The following is a 23,978-nucleotide window of genomic DNA, read 5'->3' as shown; positions in this document are numbered from 1 at the left end:
CACGTTAAGCAGTGTATCTCCCTATGCAAATGGTTACCTTGAAGTCAGTGGGGTTATTCACAAAATAAATCATAACTCGATGTGAATAAACACGGAGGCATCCAACTCAGATTCCAAACATGCCTGTATCAGAGCAGCACTGCCTGCCCTGCTTTGAGGTGTCAAGCTACCCAGGAGATTCCTCTACGCCCAAACAGGAGAGAGGACAAATCCTTCCTTAATAACCAGCTGACACAAAGGCAGAACCTAATTGATTAATACAGAACCTAATTGATTAATACAGAACCTAATTGATTAATACAATGTTGACTTTCATCTCTCGTGTTGTGCAAATGAGCAGCCAGGCACTGCTGGAACATGGGGCCAAAAGGACTATGTTATTCAGCACAGCAATCCTCTGCATGTTTTCCTGTGATGGGTAGACCTTATGGAACCACAAGGTCATCAAAGAAGTCTGAACGATCACGTAATGGTCTAGATATAGATAAATAAATATGAATTCCAGAGCTCGCTCTTCACTTTTTTCTCTAGTATTGCATCAGCACCACGGCACACATTAACAGGCTTCCCAGTCATTAGGTATTTATATTTCATTTTACTTTGAACCATGCTGAAATGGAAAAAAAACACTTATGCTTAACACATGCCTCCCCTTCCATGAATAGACCTTCTCATTTATGATATTGATCACGTTATTTCAACTGATTCAATGCAAGGGTTTCTAACCTATATATGTGTCTGTGTACATCAATAGGCATACTAAATATATACATGCGCACACATTAACGCACAAACATGTACTCAGATATATAGACATGCACGTAACAAGGCACACAGATATTTTGATAATTTACCATGTTCCCTTTAAACATCACCCTTATTAAGCACTGTCTTCACAAAGAATGCACATTTACTTTGTTATTTATTCCAGTATTTTAAAGGCAGACAAAACCTTAATGCTACGGGAGGTAATGACACATGCTTTGATGTGAATGCAATTTTGTCAATACTAGTTAGTGCAAATTTGTGCTTGCTAGGCTGACTCACCATTACTGAGACATTTGACCTTTACAATGCCACTACTCTACTGTGAAGTTATTAATACAGAAATTACAATGACCACAACATAAATCACTCATTCTTTTAAGGACTCAGCTTAACTGACTGAAAAAGTAAAACTTTACCAGGAACAACTCCTTAAAATGTCTCCAAATAAAGAAAAAGTTACATCTGAAAAGGAAGAGAAAATAATCTTAAAATTCTTTGGAAAATGAGCCTTGTGGTTTGAGCTATTCTAGCACAGAAATAAAGATAGAGGATGTTAGCAAGTATGACAGAAGCTATGGGAACTTCTTCACAGGAAGAGACGATAAAGAGAACAGAAGGTTTTTTGAGGAAAAGATGAGGTATGGTGCTTGCAACTTTTCATAATATAGGCACAATGAACATGTAATTAAAAAGAAAGCTTACAACAGAAAAATATTCTTTTGCTTATGTACTCAAAGACACCTGAGGGAATCATTCCTATTAGTTTGGGGGATTATTTTTTTTTTTTATCTGGAAGCTTTGTGAGATCAGACATTTATTTGGCATCCAGAAGATCCCCGGTGAAACAGGGCAGTACAGGAAAAGTTCATTTCTTCCAGTTAAACTAATCTGTGCGACAGAATTTGGAGGGAACCTGTCTTATGCAGCCAAGAGGGAGACTGCTTCAACTTTTATTTGAAGTATCTGGCACTACCCACAGTCAGAGAGACACTCTGGGCCAAAAGAGCCCATGGGTCTAAACTGAACTGTTACAGAAATTTCTGCATTCTTCATTACAATCCCACCAGTGTTGTATATCAGTACTAATCCAGAATTCCTTATAGGAAAACAAAGCTTGTGTATAATTTATTTTTACAAACTTTGTTCCCCTTCCCTTTTCTTCCCGCTGACTTCCAGTCTCCTCTGACTGTTCTAAAATTGCCTTATATCTAAAACCAGAATTTAAACAGGGCCCGTGTTTTTAAAATTTCTAACAGAAGGCCATGGATGCTGTGGAAATAGGTTTTGTATTTGCTAGGCTCTATTTTTAGTTTCAGGTATGGTGCAGGAAAATATGTCCTTGTCATTACTTTGTAGGTGAGCATAATTCATTCGATTTGGTGGGCATGCTATGATGGATTCATTTCAGGCTGCTTTGCAGGTTATGTTTTTATTTATTGGCTGATTAAATAGTACTGATCTGTATTCATTAATCTGGGGAAAAATATTTCTCAGGGCTCCCAGCTTTAAATCCAGCAGATTGAAAAATATTTGGTTCTGAGTAAAATGCCAAGTGTATTGAAGTTTTTTTTTTTTTAATTATTATTATTTGCCATTTTAGATTCCTTTTTTTCTGGAAGTAAGAATGGAGTGGGACAGACAGGGAGGTCAGGGAAAAGAATAAAATTGAAGTCTAGACCTTCCTATTATTTTCATACTTTTTCATTTAAAACTGACCTAAATTTGCAGTGAATCAGATTAATTAATCTTAATGTCAATGCATTTGCTTGAATTTTTCTTGTGTCTCCTCTGCATATCCCACCAGGCACACACAGTGCAAGATCAACTAATTTTCTTTTAAATGTAGCAGTTGTCTGCAAAATTGGCTCCCTGGTCCCTGTTTATCCTTGTTCAATGGAAAAGCCTCTTTTTTCCCCCAAGTTGTGTTGATCACAGTAGCTGGCCTAAATGTGATGACAACAGTATTTAAACGTACCACTCCAGCACCATCCCTTGAGGCAGCAGGAAACACGAAGCTCAGGTGGGCCCAGGCACGATGCCCACCAACATCCAAAGGAATAGGTGAGGTCCTTTAGATGAAACAGTCCTGACAGGGGAGCTGATCAAGTAAGAAAAAGGGTCTAACTTTTCAAATATTTTGAACTATTCCAAGCACGATTTCTCTGACAAAAGGAGAGGGATAGAGAGACAAAAAAATGCTTTTGGAAGCAATTAAAAAGTGGTACGTAGCAGTGGAAGAAGCCAGTCGTGCACAGGAGCAACAGGCAAGCAGTGTTTTAAACCATCTCCTGGAAAGGTCCCAAATTATTGATCTGTGTGTCACTGGTACTGGTGATACACAAAGGAGGATCTCTTTCATGTCTACTAGGACAATCTTCACTAAGCTACCCCTCTGTAGGCAATGAACAGCTCTGAATTTTCCTATTACAAAGCTAACAATTGCTCCAACAACCTCGTGTCAATGGTTTAAAACCAATTGGCCAAGAAGTAGCTATGAAGGTCTTCTGTGAGCCCCCCAGACCAGCCATATGGAGCTGCTAAGAATGAAAATTTTAGTATTGATACAGTTCTTCAGATCAGTTGCTGACTACTTATCATGGCAATACTTTAGAAATTGCTGGGAAATGTGATAAAATGGTTATAAACCAATTAGTTAAAAAAGTAACCTGGGGCCATACCCGCTTCATTTCTCCATTTGCTCTCTCTGAATTGGAAAGGGTCCACTGGCAGCCCCAGAAAGGTAAATAATACTCCATATATATACAAATAATACATCATGAGCATGCATCACTGCCAGTGGCACTACTGAGAAATCCAGATGACAGATTATGAAATAAATAAATAAATAAATCACCTCCTTGCATAAGGAGTTAAATCATTTTGAACACTGCAGTAAAACAAGCTGTAGTCCTAGAAATCAGTTAAAGAACACGTATACTGACAGTAATGAAAACTGAATATTTGATCACATCAAAGGACATAATCACAGCTCATCAGAAAATCTTTGATGCGAGAAAGAATGACAATATGGCTAAGCAAAGTGCCTCTTTTCTTCAAAAATTAATGAAGATCTTTTCTTTTTTTTTTCATTTAAGTTTTTGAAACTCCAGTTTTAAAACACTGATGAAGTTTTCATAGTTTTCTCACTGGGGTCATGAATCAAACGAAATCCCTTCACTTGTAAGACGTTAAATTACTTGGTTATTATGACACTTGGGAACTAAAGGGAAAAACTGTGAATGATCTGGTATATATCAGTTTATTAGTTAATTATTAGTAGCACCAGGAGACATGAAGGTGCATATGAAGGAAGCTCTGTTGCAGGTGACCAGCAGTTAGTACCATTGTTCTGTCAACTTCTACTGTCAGCCCATTGCAACAGAGATCAACGCCGCCTCCATGTCTGGGCTGAGATAATCTGAACAATAACTATACACGGAGCCAGCACTCCATCATCCCAAGGTCTGGGTTCTGATTTCCTTTCCCATCTGCATGAGCTCCTCTTCCAAAATGGGCCTGCTCCAGCACAACAGTAAGTCCTCATAGCTGCGAGTGTCCCTTAAACTGCAGACTCTACCTGCAAAGACACTTCACAAAATGTATTTTACAGCACGCTTGGGAGGCATGGCTGAAGGGAACACAGTATGCAACTGAGCAGGAACAGACGCAGTCCTATTGAAGACTCAAAAGCACTTCACTTTTGTCCCATTAGGGAACATCCAGTCAGCATAAGACCCTTCCCAGCCCCATCCTGCCTAAGCCTGTGCTGAGGCAGAGCTTATTGTAAACAGTTTGTAGGATGTGCAGGTAATAGTTTACAAGCACTGGCAATAGTTTACACTACAAAGACAATATGCTTACACAGGTGTGAGCTCCTTCCTTGGTGGTTCAGAAGACACATGTACCACAAACAAACTGCCTGACAAATCTGGTGACAGGATATTCAGTCAAGGTTCCTCTTTCTTAGAGTGAATGGCCATTTAAACTAAAAGCACTACCTTCATTCCAGAAAAAAATAAAATAAAATAAAATAAAATAAAATAAAATAAAATAAAATAAAATAAAATAAAAATGGAGTCATTTCAAACTAATTTTCAATATGCTCTGATATGACAGAAAACATTTAGTGCACAGATACACCTACCTGCCAGACTGCGCCACGCAAAGAGTCTCCCACAGAGCATTTCTAACAACCATCTCTCCTTTTTCCCTTATTTTTAACACTTCCTCTTTAATACTCAAAAGGTACTTCCAAACACATTTTTGACATATATTGATTTGGGAGTGAACCAAAAGACAAAATGAAGGGCATACCCAAGAACAAGACCAGAGGAAATCCCCTGTTGTGTATGTGTAAGGACACAAGAATCAGCCTCACAGGACCATGGTTAGGCCTAGCTTGCAGTACAGCCACAATTGCACAACTACAACCCAGCCTATTCATAATTCGACCTTCACATGTTCATATATTGCCTTATAAGCAGAAATGGATTAAAAAACCCACAGAAATAGACTTCTCAGACATAAAAGTAGTAGGCCACCAGCCACTTAATAAAAACAACTTTTTCTCCTGCAAGGTATCCCATCCGTCTCACACAAAAAATAATGGCACCACCCACAGTAGATGAAGGGCAAACATGAAGATTTGATGTGTTAGGAATACGACAGGCTATTTTATTGCTTGCCATCCAACTTAATTTCTTCATGACTGGCCTGTCAAACAAGAGCACCCAAAGCCTGAAGATACAATAAATAACACATCAGCACAGAGCGCACATTGCTCCTGTTGTCTGCTCTAGTACCCTAAGCCAATGACACCATGAGTGAAGGCTCAAGATGACATCCACGAGTTGCTGTGTTTTCCTCATTACTTTTACTTTTATTCTTTCAAAAACTACCCTTTACTTCTGGTAATCTCTTTAAATCTCCAAATTCAGTTTAAAAGCATATTCTTAGAGAGATGGGTAAAGCGGGAGATTATTTTATTTAGTTTGCTTATAAGTAGCATGGATTTGGGCTGTTTAAAAATTTACTGGATGGATGTTATAAAATAATTAAATACTTGACCTTGTAAAATAGGCTTCACTTCTTGACAGATTCCAGGCATTAATACCCTACAATCACTTCAGAAACCACTCAAAGGATGCTAGAGATACTGTGCAATAGTTTAGGATTGTAAGAAGACACTATCCAACTCTGAAAAGCAGGGGAATGGTGAAAGTCAGAATACAGTTGGCCATCCTGGAAATTGGCTGAAACATTATGGTTCATACATCTCGCTTGCAAAATGTTCCATGTGATCTTTAAACAAACACAAGTGACTAACAATTTGGGTTTAATCAAAGAAAAATCAGCTGACAAGAACCAGTTACAGAATGCACAATCATATGAGGGAGAACCCCCAAAAGCTGGCTTGAAGTAGCTATCAATCCTAACAGGCATCTGAGAGAAAAAACAGCCTGGGATCTGGAAAAGCTAGATCCAAATCATTCCCCAGTGTGGGGAATTTCCCAGAGGAAATACTACCAAAGAAGGGTGGGTAGTCAAAGTAAAAAACTGTCTGCAAAGAAGCAGACAGATCATCTAGCATCATACAGAAAACTCAAGCTATGAGTCTGGCAAAAGCTAGGCACAAACTAGGGCCTGACTCCATGCTATATTTCCCCCTTTGTGTTGTGGCTAGGAAACTCATGTAAAAGCCATCCTAAAACAAAACAAAACAAAACAAAACAGAGCATATAGCGCTGTTAAACAAAACATCGTTTCATTCATCTCGAAAAAAACAGTACAATCAACTCTTAAATCCTTTTCTCCTACTTGCAGGAAGTTCACATTACAGTGGTTGGTCAGGTAACATTTACAGCCCTGTAAACATGAACATCAGTGCTCTATAAAAGCGCCCTGAAAATGAACATGCCCTCTCCAAAACCACCCATCACATCATTTGTGTAAGCAAGAAATCACCTTTTCTGCAAGATATTTGTATAAGAGAGGTGTGTGTCACAGCTCCTGGTGAGGTATTACAATTCCTGTGTTCTTATGACCCATGGGCACTGGGATTCCTTCTTCTTCTAAGAACTGATCTATCACGTATGGAAACTGCTCCAGCTGTTTGCTGTGGAGGACAAAGAGTATCAGCTTGTGACGGGGAGGAACAGTACATGTTCCCTCCCTTAGCCCCAAATCCTTCATGCTCTCAGTGAGGGGAACTGTGGTGATTTCAACATCCCAGCACTGGTGAGAGGGATGGCACTGCCAAGCTGGAATTGGTTGGGTTGGTCTGGATCACAGCAGGGGTAGCATCCTGGAGTGTAGGATGCCGTCCATGATGCTAACCATGTTTAATGATGCTGGCATGATGTACATTTAGAATCTCACTACTTCCACGGTACTGGTATGTCACTCAACTTTTGTCTGTCTGGAGGCAGACTTGCTCCTTTTTCAGATCCTAAAGTCAAATATCCAACCAACATCATTCATTAGTTATACTATTCACTCCTAACAAACATTTATTTTTGTTAATTGGGAGGAAACATGTAAATTGGGGGGAAAAAAGGAACTTGGAATAACTCCAAAAAACTACTTAAATGGTGGGCTCCAGCCTAAATGTGACTACGATTAAGTTTTGCCCAGGAATGTAGCATGGCCCAGATGTGATGTCTCTCTTCTCAGTACTGCTGGAGATTCACATTTCCTACTGTTCTCTCACTATCTTGGGAAGCAGCTGTGGCTTCACAGCTGTAGTTCTTGTTGTGAAGGTAACACACAGAGTCTGGCTGACCCTGTGGACTTGCAGTTGATGGATCATGACAAAATTACACAGACGAACTTGCCAAAAACAGTGGGCGTCCATAAAAAATGTACAGCACACATTGTAAAAACTTAACAGCCCATATTACATTATTGTTCATAGATAGGCACTAATATTTTACCAACCACTGATATAATTAACACCTTTTTGGCTCGTTTATTTTGCAGACATACACATCTATAGTATAATGTTATCACAGACCTGACGCTTTCTCAGGTTTTTTCTGAACGTTAAAAATTGCATGCACACATAAAATGTAGCATACACTTAGCTATGTGTCAACAACAACAAATATATCCCATTAAAGAACAATACTGCAAAAAAGCTTTTACCCCAGCTCTCTTTTATGTCTGAACACAAAATGTGAAAGAAGGCATTTCAAGTTGTTGAGATTTATTCATCTTTTTATTTTATTCACAAGTCTTCATATGACATAGCAATATCAAGTCCATTTGACAGAGCTTCAGACTGATTCATATCAAATTAAAGTCTCCTTCAGGTTAAGGAACAAAATACCCTGACATGTTGCCACATAGAGTTAAAGTGGCAACTCCCTGGATCATAAACCATCTGTTGAAAAACGGTTCCCTATCCAAAGCCCAAGGGTTATATTTCTAAGCCTCTTATTCTCTTGCTTCCTCCCCTGCATATACTACATAATTCTCAGCAGCGTGGTCCCAGATATTGTAGCTTGCACTGCAATTTCAAGCCACCCTAGCGTCTCAAATTTATATGTTACTGGAATACACGCTTGTGGATTTAAATCACATTTTGTAAAAATCTCACTGTAACAGTGAGAGAAAACACATTTTCTTATAGACAGAAACCTTTTACATATGAATGAAGATTAATGTAATATAAAAGGGAAATACTACACACTTTGCTGAGTTAACGTCTTTGAAAGGAGGAAAGGCGACAGGCTTTTCATCTATGTCAGTGCTCTCTATTCAAGATTAGTAATTACAATTCAGTCTCTCATCTGTAAAGGTCTTTTGTGAACTGGCATGCAGCACATTTGTCTAAATGATCAAATAAAGCACATTATGACTTGATCAGTTGCAACTGCCATAAAAATAGAGCTCATACCTACATTCATGAGCTGCAAGCAGATGGTTGATTGCTTTTCTGTCCTCTTACATTGCAGTCCTGTTCCTTTAGATCCTCTCTTTGCAGAGGGTGACATGCTGTGAGGTCAGTTTTCTGACAAGGTCATCTGCCTTCAGAGTATGAAGAGAACTACACGGAAAGGGGGTTGGGCTATATTTAGAGTTTGGTCCAACTCCGTGCCAAGGTCCCCCCGCTGTCTCTCCCATGCAGCACCGTCTCAGGTCTATTCTTGCAGAGTCTCAGCCCACAGAACAGGCGAAGAGAGGAAAGCCGCTCTGAGCTACTACTGGAGCTAGGTTTTTGCAATTCGCTAGAACAAGTGGATCAGGAGCTCAGCTGAGGACTCCTTAAATCCCTCACTCTTCGGTTATTTAAAGACTTTTTCTTTCATTATTCAAGTGGATTTTCCCTTTTCACGTGAATAAGCAGAGGGAACTGCCTGGATACAGCAAAAATTAGCCTTCCGAGCTAAGGTAAGCTTGCTTCATTTTTGTATTTTCATTGTAATTAGAAAGCAACTGATAATGACTTGTTCCAGATATGCTTTTTCTGCTAGACTGGTTCTGTATGTCAACATTAACATTTTGGGGGGGATAATGAAACTCTCAATTTCAAAACATAGGTTTTCATTATCACTGTCTAAAGGAAATGGGAAAATAAAAAGATATCAGCATGTGCAACAGAATATACATTGTCTGATTTCACCTGTTTAAATTAATTTAAAAAGCACACAGCCAAGGAAGCAGGCTGTATCATTCTGAAAGTAGCAGAAAAGCATATATGTGACTATGTGCATAATGATTACATATGTAAGCGTGCAGTCAGATGTGCTGAGTGATGTTTTATCCACCTTATTTTGTTTAATATGAGAACACATGGCTTCAGGGTTGCAATACAGGGCTTCTTACAACTAGCACGGTTAAAAAAAAAAAAAAAGAATTTATAGATGAACTTGTGCTCAAATTCCTCCACAGTTCTGAAGAAGTTTCTCAGCTTCAGCCAGAGTATAGACAAGATTAAAGATTATGTTTAATTCAGTCTCCTTTCACAGAATACTTTTACCTAGTCCTGCCTTGCTTCTCCTTTTAAAAGCATATATGGCTGAACAGGTTTCCTCAGCACTGTCTTAAACTGTTGCAACTCTTCAGTGAAAAAAAAAAAACAAAAAAAAACCTGGAGAGAGTACAGCATGGCATACTTGACTGTAAGGAGATCCTAATACACTTTGGGGTCATGGACATCATGATACAGCGGTGTGGAGTCCAACATGAGGAGACTGTTATGTAAAGACACTGTGGAGCCATGGATATAGTGCCGGTGCATGCACACACATCATCACCATATATTCCTCCAAGGCAAACACACAGGAATGGCAACCTGAAGAAATGGGGTAGAAAGGTCCACTTGCCCTAAAAGTCCAAACTCTAACACGAGAGCACCAAAAAGTTCTTCATAACAGAAACATCAGGCACAAGCCTCAGCAGAAACGTTGGAAGAGGGGTAGATGGGTTCTAGACTAATAGTAAGCAAAGGGCAGAAGAGGTCACGAAGTCACTGAGGGTTCATCTAAGGCATGGTGACTGGGTAGATTCCCACACTTAGTTCAGGTCTTTCTTTAACACAACCACTGATCAAACAATATCTCTTACATCAGGCTGAAAAAGTAAAGGATTAGATGGTGGCAAAAGTCTCACCTGCTGAAGGAACTTCTGATTCTGGTTACTCTCAGCTCTGTGTAAGATCAGCTGAACTTCCTTTCCTTCTGATTTTTGTTTGGCAATTTATGCCCAGTTTGAGTGTTAAGTTTATTTGGAGGATGTAATAAACACCATCTGTTTCGCACAGAACACCTTTCTAGTGGGTCTACAACTCTTTAGCAAACAATTAGGGCAACATGCCATGGAGCCAACTTGGGCTGTGTGGCATGCGAAAATTCACATTCATCCAGAAGGTTTCCATTGCAAGAACTTAGAGAAGAGGCTCTTACATGAGGGTTACTGAAGCACTGCAAATGTATTCATGAGGTTCACCAGTAAGCAAAAGGCTTCACAGCAAAAAAGCAACTAGTGCTGCCTGAGATTGGCAACAACCTTTTATAAACAGTTAGCACTGAGAGAAAAGAGAAAATAATGCAGCTATCTACATTTTTAAATGGTCAGTTTTTGCCTAAAGTTTCTGCTTAATGAATCCACTTAGTTTTTGTGACACTTTATGGCACCTGTTCTCTGTTTGTGTGTGGGGAAAAGTTATTTCCCCATCAATGTTACAGGTATTGGGGGCTTAAAAAAAGCACGGGTGTAAGTGTAGCCTACAAATCCAGCACTCACAAAGAAACCCCCTAGCAGAGGGCAGGAGTGCTGCTGATTGCCAGAGGCAACAGGGGCCAGCTGGTTTTGAAAACAGCAAGGAGGGACATCACACCTTCGTCACAGGAACGGGGCCTAGAAGGAGCAGGGCCACAAACCATTGGGAGGTTTGTTTACGTACCGATGACAGAATGAGAGCAGTGGAAGATGGCAATGTTGTCACCATGACAGATATGAACCTGGCATTAATGGAAGAAGTAGGAGAGAAGCACACCGGAGTGAACGAGCCTCATGTTCTAATGTGGACAGACCTCAGCCTGCCTCTAACCTCTTTCCTGCTGGGGCCAATCCTGCCTCCAGTAGTATCCTCCTCTTCCTTGTCTGTCCCCTATGTTAAAAATGTCCAGCACCAGAATGGGGTGGCTTCATATTGCTAAAGTGGAGACCACTGCAGAAGGGGGAAAAAAAAAAAAGGAAAAAGTACTTTTCCTTCTTTTTCATTTTCTTTTCTTCTCTAGTGCAGGAAAGAAAGGCTGAAACCCTTTCTGTCCACTTAGGAAGCAAAGAAGGCCTCAGACAGGGCTGAAACCCACTTTCCACAGTGGGGGTGGGAGATCATGGCTATGGGTATTGACTGACCTCCTGCCCAAGGTTGTGGAGGAGGAGGAGGAAGAGGCCTGGCTCACAATATATGCTGCCAGTTGGCCAGGCAAAGCTCCAAGGGGACATTCACAAACTGCTGGCACTGGTGCTGTCACCCTCAGCTGACAGGTGTAAGCAGAGCCCGAGCCAGAAGGGTAAATCCAAGCAGCGCCGGGGGGCGAGAAATTCCCACCAGCAGTCCGAGCCTACTGCCGCACACGGTATTTACATGCCTGCTCAGAGGCTTTCTTCTGGTGCCACCAAACAGCAAATGGCACTGGGACTTTTCTCCCTCCTTGCTGTCCCTCAGCCAAGCGAGACTGACAGAAACAAGCCAGGGTTTTGAGGGAAGTCTAGGTGTCCTAGTTAGTTAAATAATTTCAGTCATTCTGCTAAAGAAACGTTTCCCTCCCGAGATCTGCTAGTAACAGGAAAGCGGGGCAAATAAGCTTATGCTTGCAACATGCCATACAGACAAAAGCTTTGTCCAACCTGCTTTCACAAATCTATCTCCCAAAAACAGAGGAAAAAAAAACAACAATAAAACTTTTCCATAGGGTGCCCTAGTGGATTTTCCTTTCTGTGCACCAGAAGAATAGTGACACCTTGTTGCAGAAAACTGTCTGCTCTGAGGTGACAGACACCCTCAGCAGTTTGCATTTTCCCGCAGTCTACATGGTCTTGGGACTGATGGAAAGGTCTCCCATACCGATATTCACATTTTGGGTTAGAAAATATTACTTTTCACTTAGGCAAATTCGCTCCTCTCTACCCGAAGCAGAATAAGGCCTTGCGCTCTTGTCTAAGCAGAATGAGCACAGACAAAAAGTCTCTGAAGACCGAGGGGCCGACCTGCTCGCCCAGAACCTCTGGGCACAGGCACAGCTCTGCACGGATTTATGGTGTCAGCAAGTGCCTCAGCCCTGACTTCTGCGACGACTCAGAATTAGCTAAGGTCTGTTGTGCATGGTCTCTGCATTGAAGCAAGAGGGGAAGGGGAGCCTGGAGTGGCCTCACCTGACCTCAGAAAGGCAGGACCGGTGCAGTTAAGGACATGGTGGGTGCAGCCTGGTTTCCCCTGGTCATGCCCACGTCTCTCCTGCAGTCACACCAATACACGTACATACACGTACACAGCTGTGCACTGACAAACAACGAAGTTGCAGGGAGTTGAGACCCACTTTCTATCCATTAACAGCAAAACACAGTATGTTAGGCTAAGATGAAGCATCTCCTTTGAAAAATGTAGTTATTTTACATTGACTTCCAGTTTGGCTAGGTGAAGTGGAGAGACTATGACAACTTTACTTCGAATGATGACAAGACTGAAATCAAGCAACTGAAAGTAGTTTACCTGCAATATTATAAAACAGCATGCAGTGGTGTGAGAGCGCATGCATATATCCAGAGCAGCAGTTTATCTATACTAGAAAACATGCTTCCAAAAGTATTTAAAAATAGAGGACATGCAGCTGGTCACCTGCATGGATTATTTTTTCATTTTCATACAGCTGGTCCCAACTCCCAGCTTACTGACAGCTACAGATTTAAACTGAAATCAGAGTGCTCCAGCGGGGCCTGCGTTTCTTGCAGTGGTAACAGAGGTACACAGCACGCTAGCAGAAAAGGTCTCTCCAGGGAGTTCATCAGGAGCTGGGAGCCTGGGAAAGCACCAGCACAGCAGTGGCTGAGCTTTGCTGGAGCAGTCTGTCTAAGAACGGTGTTTGCAAGGCTTTCTGCTGCTCTCTGACACCTGCCAAGGAAGAGGATTTTATGCAATGCTAGACGGTACCAGTACATTTCATTTTAAGATGAATACGGCTAAGTTTAAAACAAGTCCCAGTAAAAATCCCACCTACACAATGCGGCACAGTCATGCAGGAAGAAATAGTTGAAAGTGGTACTACACAGAAGTCTAACACAAATTTCTTATCTTCCATTACACAATACCAAATTCTTTCAACCTCAGCAAATTTACAGTGATCACTAATGGGGCTAAAAACCAGAGAAAGAAATCCAACAACACCGAATTCTTACGTCTCAAACACCATAGAGTGAAAATGCATACGCACAGCTGCAAAACCGTAAATCATAATTTTACATAAAATGAAACTTGGACTAAACATTGTCTTGTTAAAATAAATCCTTGGAGGTGAACTTTTCCATTTTTCGCTCATAACTGGCTTTTTATTTTGCCAGTCTTCTCCTCAGGCATTCACTTAAACAGCGCAACAGTGTCCAATCTGTAGAACCCAAATAACATTAAATAATCAGTACTTACAACACAGTTGTGTTAGACACAGTACTCGTGCAATTTTCTTAACCACAAGCAAAGGGTGAAAAGAATATAAAATAATCCACAAATGAATGACAAATGTTTTAGGTACTCTCCCTAAAGAGACAATTTAAAAATTATGTGCAAAATATAGTCAAAACCAGGCATTTTACGTCAAGTCTTGTCTGTCTTGAAGAGCACTCACTTTAAACAGAAAATGAGCAGCAAGCATTCTTCCTGTTACTCCGTTTTATTCTGTTAATTTTACGGTTAGAGATGCCATCCAATATAAACTGATGCGTAGCATCATATGGCCACTCACACAACACCCACCTAAAAGAGTGGGAAGACAATAAAAGGAAATCCCATTTGAGAAGAAGACAGGACTAACTTGCTAGCATGCAAGAAAAAGGAAGGGCTGAAATCACACATCAAGACTCTTGAGCTCTAGCATACGTTGTTGTTTTGCAGCGTTTCTCACGCAGCCGAGCCCACTGCGCGCTCCCCATTGTAAATCCATGCATCGTCCAGCACCAGCCCACCTGGGAGCTGAGGCAGCTCAGGCCGTGGTGGAGTTTCTCGATACAGATAAGTACACGCCGAAAGAGGGAGATGATATGACCTCTCTCAGTCCTTCTGCAACAGGAAATTTGAGACTCCTGAAGGGGGAGAGACAGAGCATTCACTCCCCCTCACACCAACTTTCATCCGACCTCCAGCTGTCCGAGGAGGACAACTTGTAGCCTAATTATAGGTTTCTTGATTCTTCCTAGAGATAGCCCCCTCACGTGGGCAAAGAATCTTATGAATCTCATGCATCTTTCAGAGCAGAGACTGTCCTCCATTTTAAACCCTTCTGCTCTGTCACGATTATCTGAACCGGATCCCCCACTCAGTTTGCTCCTCCCGAGTGAAACGAAAGAAATGTGAGTTTGATCAAGAAATGCAGGGTACTGAGTGACCCCTCGAGAAGGCATGGCTAGCTTCTTCTCTATTGTATTCCCCCACAACGTGTCAATAAAAAGAGCTGTTAACACCGAAGGAATTTTTATTGCAAGAAGTGCAAAACTACAGTATGCACTCAGCAGTTTCATATTTTACAATTGTTGAGGATATACTACATGTATTAGTAAATATGCTGTGTTTTCTTTGCACTTTGTGTACACACATAAAATGTGGTGAGAGAAAGGAGTCCTAGAGGATTTATTTGGATGGAAGTCAGGTGCACGTATGTGCATTGTTACATTGAGGAGCTCTGGAGTCAGCATTTCTAGATCTGATAGGGACTGCTCAGTCTTTAGCAAATCACTAAGAGTTCTTCCATCTCAGGCCGTCTTACTGCACAAAAACAAGGTAGAGAATTGCCTCTTGACTCAATGGGGTGTTTTGGGGCTTGAATGACATGTAGGGCGCTGTGGGATTCCTACAGAAAGTGCTATGGTAGAATAAAATACTAGTTGTTTATTATACTTCAGACAGAGGACAAAGTCCCTCTGCTAAAAAACAAAAACAAACAAACAAAAAAAAACCAACACCAACAACCACCTTGTAAAAGCAGCATTTTTAAAAACACGTTTTAGAGAATCCAAACCAGTTGTATTCAGATCACTAGGATGAAAAACAAACTTGAGGCTCACTCCATCGAAGAGACAAGGCTCAGAGGGATCCCTATTAATCTGGAGTTACAACTCCCCAGACTCTATCTCTGCGTCGATAGCCACATTTAAAGGCTTCTTTGTCATAGCTTTGTTTTTCATTGGCTTCTGGGAGAATGCCCTGACATGAAACAAAGGCATGATAAAGGTTATCCCTATCCAAAGGGTTTCACTACTGTATGCAGCTCAAGGAAAAAATGATGACAGATGATGTAAAGCTGGGGTCAGAATATATGTGGTATGGGAGAGACAGAAGCAGTGCTTTATCTAGGCCCTGAAGGTCTCAGCTCTGGAGACAGTCTCCTAAGGCAGATGTCCTCCAGTATCCTCTACGAATTCACACGCTATGAATTCTTCACTCTAGACCCTGCTGGGAAAAGTAGTCTCCTCCTACTTGATTTACTGCAAAATTACTGATAAGGAAACTGCACTGTAGTGGAACACGACCCTCAGCACAACAGAGATGAGATAGGCAGTGCATCTGCAGAGGGGAGATCACCGTCTTAGCCAAAGTTACAGAAAACAGAAATAGTGAAATAATCCAAGTCTGACAATATGGAAAACAGGATGCCCTTCAAATCAGAGATATTTTGCGTCCCACTGTTTTGTCTTTGGCAGCAGAAAGCATGTCCACATGCAATTAATACTACCAAACACAGACTGGCATAGCAAGAAAAAAAATATTGTCATGATAGTTTTATCTGTTTGCTTATTCTTCTGACTGACTGATCACTTACCTCAGCACTGGGAAGGACTGGAAGGCTGCACCAGGACTGTAATGAAAATAAAGCCCTGGGGAACAATTTTGATTATAATGGAGGTTTCAGCTGACTCAATTTTAATTAATCAGAGTAGCGCAACAGTCTGAATTCCCAGGTACCCCATTTCAACCTGCAGACTAACATGACTTGTTTTAGGGCATATTTTAACATTGTTCTAATAAATTCTTTAACAGTACTTTTAAGTCTCAGAGGTACTCTAATTTCTTCTTTATTTTTGTTATGGAAGCTTTCAACAGGCACTTCAACCACAAAACACTAAAATGATATGCCTGAAAAATGCCAAACATAGACTCAGAAACCAAATTCCTCTTCAATCCTTACATTAATTAAAAGCACAGTGAATTTTTTGATTGCAAAATAAAAAAGTGACTTTGTATTGATAAAACATTTTAATTTAAAATAGATGTCTATAATAAAGACAAGCCACAGTAAAATTTGGTTAAAATACTCAGCACAGACCCAGAATAATAATATTAGATATCATCTGCTGTAGGAGAAAGCCAGAAATCGTCAAGGACAACAGAAAAGCAGGATGTTCAGGGTTCAACACACAGTGCAGTGTCTATATTATCTGCATGATCCAGGCTTAAGTAAGCCAAGGCTTAAGGACTGACAAAACACGTGCAGTCTGAGAAACAGAGCAAACAAAGAACTCCAGATATGTAAGCTGTGTACTAATACATCATAAGACCCAGCAGAGATGATGTGATTTATATCTTTAAACTCACAAAGCACATAGTTTTTTCCTCTGCATTCTCCTCTGCATCCTGAATTCACCAGTGGTTTGCTACCATACGGAAATGAGAATGGTAAATGAATTGTCCAGGACTCGCCCAGGTTGCACTGAGATGCTGCGCTCCCCACCCTCAGTTCAGTGCGACCTGCAGAGGTGCCTGTGTGCTGCCCCAACCTGGCAGCAGCTGTAGAAACCGAATCTTCCTCCAAGAGGGATTAAAAACAAACAAACAAACAACAACAACAACAACAACAACAACAAAAAAAAACAACAGAAAAAGACCCAGACATTACAAAAAGACCAGGGGAAAATGCAAAGGCAGCAACCAAGCAGAGAGATCAAGCTAAATGCAAGAGGAGTGCAGGAGACACCTCTGAAGCGATGGCAGGAGGGGAATGAGGACAACACATGTAGAACCCTGAGCCTCTACTCTTTTCCACATCCATCATGGCAAAAATGCCTCATTTTCTACAGAAACAAACCTTTTCCTCTTCTTGATGTGGTGAGCATCACCTGCTCAGTGTGCAGCCCAGGGAACCCCTCCTTTGCCCCTGTGTGGGGGCAAGGCAGAGGGGGGTGACTCTTGCTGCTTTGAGGCACAATCACAGAGCTGCGGTAGAAACAGACCTGCTCCTAGCAGTGCCTACCCCTGCTGAGAGGCACTGAGCCCCTGATTGCTGCACCGCTTGGCCAAACACAGCCCATCTCTGACTGCTGCCCACTTTTGTTACCTAGATCTTTTGAGAAGGCACCATAATTATGGCTCTTCCCTGTAAAAGAAAAGGCTGGGGGGGCAAACCAGAAAGCTACTTCCCATGTTCTCTTACACCAGTGTATTCGTAAAGTTGCCAAAGAAAAAAAGAAGAAAAAAAAGAAAGAAAAAAAAAAAAGAAAAAACACCACCAACAAAAGAAAACAAAATATCAATTTAGATTGGTTTTCAAGGGTGCAAGAGTTCTGCGTAGGGAGAAGAAAAGGGTAGCTCATGTCTGTGTACAAGCAGCAAAGCAAACACCTGATTTAATACAATGGTAATGACTTCCCTTTGACGATGGAAAAGGTACAGACCTAAACACCTGTCTCTGGCAAGGCATCTATTTCAGCAAGCACTACTTCCCCTTACTTTCTGCTAGCCTAACAGTACTACAGATACTCTATTTTACAGTTTTCATTGCCACAAATATTACAGGAATAAATTGCTGCAGGAAGTAACCACAGAACTGTGTAAAGGCAGTGACATCCTCAACTGCCTGTAAAATTACTCCAGACTGGAAAACAACCATTCATATTTAGCAGCAATTGTTTGCGAAAGCAATGCTTAGAGAGTTTAGATTGAAAACCTCTAAGAGGAGAAAGCATCAAAGTACTACCAGAGAATGAGATTTAGGAGCTAACTTTTTGATGTGGGGAGGCAGTTTCTGCACAGATTTGCAAGCCTGAGGCATTTTTTTCCACACTGAGCAACCAACCCAGCACTTAGTTCAGATTTCAGAAGAGCTCAAGTGATGCATGTAACACCTGCTGTGTGCACTAACACTTCGCACTGTTCAAACCAGAAGGAAAAGAGCAGATGCTATTGATCTCCCTGCCTCAGGTTAAGCACCAGGAGTGGGAAATCCCCCACCAGGAACACCAGCACTCCCACAGCGCAGCCTCAAGTGATCTAGAATTTCCCTCCCAATTCTCTATTCTTGACTCACATCTTGTCTTTTAACTGCATCCAAGGATGAGCACAGGTAAAGAACGCAGCAAGCTTTCCCTGGGGCTGACCCCAAAAGCTACTTCACGATGGCAAGCCTGGGCAGATGCTAGCCAGGATCTCTGAAGAGAGCCCTAAAGAGCTTGAGCCTGCAAAGCCTCATCACTCCATAGCTCCAAACGCTGCTGGCTGCTTACCAACCTCCTCAGCAATATCAAGAGCTGCTAATGTCCCAGCATCTTTCTACATGGCAGTAATTAAGAAAATGAAGATAAGCAAGCACTGTTTTTACTGCATTTTGTCGTTATTGTTTTAAAACCTAGAGAACCTGTGTGTGTGTTCCTTAAACTTTTCATGCATGTGCTGGGAGCGGAGACTGGGACTTTGAAACAACTGAATCATACCGATGCCTACACCAAGTAGGATGTGCAGGGGTGAGTGGGAAACGTCACGTGCAAGAGTCTTCAGGCTGTCTGCATGCAGCAAGTGCCTGCTGCAGTATCACTGGAAAAAGCCATTCAGCCATTGTGATCATTTTTAAGAGCAAGGAGACTACACACAAAAATACAGGGTGCTGAGGGGGAAAACATCTCAGACAAGGCAAGGCATTTTTTGATAGGATTGTACAGTTTCTGGCCTATTGTAACACCACATAAGAATGGCAGAAATTTTGCAGAGAATAACTTTTTGTCTCTAGCATTTGAGGAAGATGAGGATCATAGCTTCATTGCACAGGCCAGCATCAGCAGGACGGTAACACACAGGGTGCAAGAGAGGAAGGTCCAAAGTCTCCAACCTGTGCTCAACACAGAAAGCATTCAAGAAATCAGACAGCTCTTTTTCTTAACCACCAAATCCAAATTGGGAAGCAGAAGTAACCGTAGAGGATTTTCATCCGAAGAACAGACCCTATTCTGGTCTGTCAGTCAAGACTGCTGTTAGCATGCCCTTCAGGAAGCTCACAGTACCCTCCTATTCTGCTATGCAAGTAGGAAACAAAGTTCCTTCTGCTGCAGTCCTGTGTTGAATTACGGGATCGTTTTTCAAGGAGAGTTTTTAAGTGAACAGCGCTAGGATTTGGACATGATCAGAGGTCTGCAGATCTGTCTGCTGCTTTCAACACAGTCAGCTACAAGGTGTGAGCAACTTGCCCGCAGAACCGAACAGGAGCCAGTGTGAGCCAGCCTCAGATGGTTCATCTCATTCCTACCAGGAGGCCCAAAGCAGGCAGCTGCTCCTCCTCACTGGGAGTGCTTGCAATGGCATCCCAGCAGATTAGGCTCTGTTCCCCATGAAGCTATACGTTATTAATCTTATCTGAAGCAGACAGTGCTGACGCCCAGCTTCCTCAGTGTCTGGAAGAACACCAGCTGTCTCAAACTCAGCACAAGGAAATGCACAGAACGTGCGCGAGTATCAAGAGGAAATGTATCTTAAAGCTTTGCAGGATTCAGAATCCCTCCCCTCTTTTTTTTCCTACATGTTACCAAATTGACTGCCTGGGATTTATACCCCACTCTGTGTCTCTGCATCCCTAGGTGTAAGAATACTTTTTTGTATTTTCCAGTTACGAGACACCTGTCCTACTTCCTCTCAGACAACGACCTGTCCCTACTGGCCCATCCATTTGATTTTGAGCATGGGTTACTGCAAGATTTGTTTTATCAGACCAACAGAAGAAGATGCCCAGATTATGCAGCTGGTGGAAGATACAGCAGCACCCCTCCCAAAGCCCAGATATGGGCACTGTAAAGAAACTTACTGTACACAAAATAATTCCTTAGCTTCTACCTTGTAGAAATCCTTCAAGGAGTTGGTTCTAGGACTCAGTATTCTCCCTGGTCCTTTTTCTTCATCAGCCTTGAGCGTTACAACCAACAAACACTAGACGGTTCTTAGCATTGTGAATAAAAAGTTCATTTCCACTGAAGGGCAACCAAGTTGAGGAAGGACTTTATACCTCAAACTTAATAAGTTATCTATAAGGGTTACTGAATAACACTCATAGACATTCATGGTCATAAACCATTGGATGGCAAATTACCCCAAAAACAGGAAAAAAATGAATCTGTACCGACTTACAGACCTTTCAAAGTCTCTAACAATCTCAAATAACCTTTAACAGTTATGTAGATACAGCATAGACTAGTGCAATACAAATACATGGCTTGGCAGGTAGATTAAGGCCTTTAAAAATTGAAGAACACTAAGCACCATAGCTAATTTTGTACCAGATACTTGTTTCTTGGACCCATTTTTTAATTTCAGGATGCAGTCCAGCAGTGAGTTGGTTTATGAACATTCAAACCAAGATACACATGCACAACCCACCCTCCCAAGAAAGACAGAGATCTCTGTTGTGGCACCATTACACACAAGGAAGAGCTACTTTTAAATAAAAACCATCCACTACAGGGTAATAAAATGATTTCCAAGAAGTTTTTGATCCCCTGAACTAGGGACCAAGACTTTGCTAGCAGGTGGGAAAGTGTTCTACAATTTGACATGTTACAGCCGAGTTGAGGAAAGATAAGTCAAGCAACCTGAATGGCTACCACGCACTCATTTTTACAGCAGAAATCGACACAACACGTTCACATCTAATGAAACCACATTATTCATTATTCTGGAAAATACACTAATTCTACTCACCATTTCCCACAGGTTTACAGCACTAATAAATCCAGATTTGTGTCATTAACCTCTAGAACTAAAAACTGACTACCGGTAAGAGTGCAGTAGGTGGTGATGAAAGCAACAGAAACGCCCCATAATACGCGTGTTATTCCCTTTGTGTCAGGAGGCACTGTGTGGTAAGTGAATATTAACTTCAAAGACACAGCTCGTTTTACACGGCTGGCCTCTCCTGTGAAAGCTGAATTTGGAGCATGTTGGTGTAGCAACACGCTCCCAAGACTTTTTCTGATCAGTAACTATAATGAAACACTATGGCTGAATAGTACTATCCTCACCCACTTCCATCATCAAAACAAGATGACATCATTACTTTTATTTTCTAAAGCTTGTTTTCGGCAAAGGAAGTCATCTGTTCTCCTAGGTACTGTATAGAAAGCAAGATTAGTAGAATAATCCATTTGTCTCCCCCAAGAGTTGTGCTTTTTACATTGCCATATTTACCACATAGCTTCGGGCATGGCAGTTAAAGACTGTCTTAAATTTGTGCTTGCCTCAGATCTGTTTGACAGGGCTCTTTGTGCCTCTGGAAGTAGGCTGACGGTTTAGTAGCACGAAGTCCTGGGTTTAATCCTGGTATAAAGCATTTGAAAAAAATAAACATTTCCAAGTAGAAGGCTGAAAAATATTACACTTCCATACTCAAATTCCACAAGGCAAATCTACTTATCCCCAAGATAAATCTTTACATGTATATTTACCTGGCAAGTACATATGATGGTGTTTGACTAGACCTGTTTATCATTGCAGCAAAGGAGGCCTAGATAAACACATATAACGGGATCGGTTTAGCTAAAGCCTGTAGGCTTCCCACATTCTGAGGGTCTGACCCTCAGTCATTGTGTATTTCTAATACGACACATCCACTAAGCTTTCATCACAAGGCAATGACTGTAAATTTCCTCCATTACCTGATCTGCAATTAATTGGTGGTGTTAAGAGCCTAACGTCTCACATACCTGCGTACAGCAATGGAGCCGAAATCTGCCTATATATGTAGGACAAAACAATTTAAATATACAACAAATAGAGAAAATTTGATTTTAATTACACTGGACACAGTATTTGTCCAAGCAAATGCACAAGGGGAATATGTTACAAACAAAGCAAACAAAAAAATCCAAAAAAATTGGCACGTCAAAAGAGAATTATGGTCACGTCTCTCATGGTAGAAAGGTTGATAAAAAGAGTTCAGAATTGCAGCCAAGGTTTTTGTCATCCTGAATTTGTATTGGCTGTTCAGACACCGGTCACAAGATGTATAGAATAACACAACATTTAGTTTCGTACAGAACTGTTACTGCATGTAAAACTAAACAAGTTTGCTTTTTCTGTTGTTTTGTTTTGTTAAAACCAACCACCATTCAGCACATGTTTGGTAGAATACACATCTTTCAGGAGTCTTTTAATCAACCATAGCAATTTGCAAACCCATTTCAAAAATAAATATTTAGAGGTCATGTAAGCAATGAACTCAAAGAATGGCTTACATCCAGGCATTGTGTAGACTGAATGATGTGATCCTCCAGACATCTTTCTGCCCATGTGGTGCCATCAAAGAATTTTATTTTTTTAAACATGACCAAAATTAAGGAAAGACAGAGATGTGAGGAACTAACTGTAACTAACTGACTGATGGGATCATGCGAGAGGGGTGAAATCCCCTACTCAACCGTGAGCCAGCAGAAAGGAGGGAATAAGATAAGACAAAAGGTTGGAGCAGCAATGGTGGCCAGATCTCTTCTTGGAAAGAGCTTAAGAACTGAATTAAAACAAAAGCCAACCCTCACACTTCTCCTCAGACATCTGCTACTCTCTGCCCTCTTTTCTCCTCACTAGTCTGGAGAAGACTTACCAGACAGATGTTTTTTAATTGCCCACCTAGACATCGAGGTGCTCAAGGAAGGAGCTGAGGGCAGCTGGCAAAATACACAGTTCCACTAAACATCCTTCTTTGATCAAAGAACTTTCTGGGGGTCAAGGAAATGGGGGAAAAAAAGAAACAACACCTCACCATTGAGAAATGATTTCCCACTTCAGCCTAGAGAGCAACTCTTTAAGAAGAGCCATCGCTCCCTCAGTTCAGTAAGAGTACAAGGGATTCCTTCTGACTTTGGAGGTCATGCGGAAGGCCGCCTTCTACTACCTCGCCACCAACCATGCCAGGTCTCTGCACCAATTTGCAGCAATATACTTCGTTGTGCTACTCTGCTAAATTAGTTGCAGATGCTTCTGTAGTAAATCTTTCCTCAGCTGTGAGCTTCAGAAAAATGAACTGGAAAAGTCTGCTTCATAGGCTCCATGTCAGCCACAAAAAAACTGCATGAAACCATGAAGTCAAACACAAAGCCCCCCGGGGGATTCTGGAGCACTACTGTCACATCCTGATTTTCAAATTTCATCCACTCAGCTGAAAGGATGTTTAAAACCAACATTTCTGGGGACAAAGAAAATTTCATTTCATTCTTCTCTCATTATTGAAGTGTGGCTGAACCCTTCTATT

General features: G+C 41.3%; 1 protein-coding gene across 6 annotated transcripts in view; it reads right to left on the bottom strand.

Annotated features, from left to right (window-relative positions):
• CMSS1 (cms1 ribosomal small subunit homolog) overlaps positions 1 to 23,978 on the bottom strand; it is a 239,465-nt gene that overhangs the window by 23,447 nt on the left and 192,040 nt on the right. The window contains exon 1 of one of the 6 annotated variants that reach the window (XM_066990400.1): positions 14,366 to 16,489. The exons of 4 other annotated variants lie outside the window; for them this stretch is intronic. In XM_066990400.1, coding sequence (XP_066846501.1) covers positions 14,366 to 14,429 — 64 coding nt within the window. In that variant the 5' untranslated portion in view covers positions 14,430 to 16,489. Of the gene's footprint in view, positions 1 to 8,665; positions 8,915 to 14,365; positions 16,490 to 23,978 lie in introns of those variants that run through there. One more of the 6 variants, XM_048058178.2, reaches the window with a different exon arrangement.

This window comes from Anser cygnoides, chromosome 1 (genome assembly GCF_040182565.1).
Source record: "Anser cygnoides isolate HZ-2024a breed goose chromosome 1, Taihu_goose_T2T_genome, whole genome shotgun sequence".
NCBI classification, from domain to species: domain Eukaryota; kingdom Metazoa; phylum Chordata; class Aves; order Anseriformes; family Anatidae; genus Anser; species Anser cygnoides.
The sequence above is the reverse complement of the archived record's forward strand: the minus strand, read 5'-3'. Positions and strand labels throughout refer to the sequence as shown.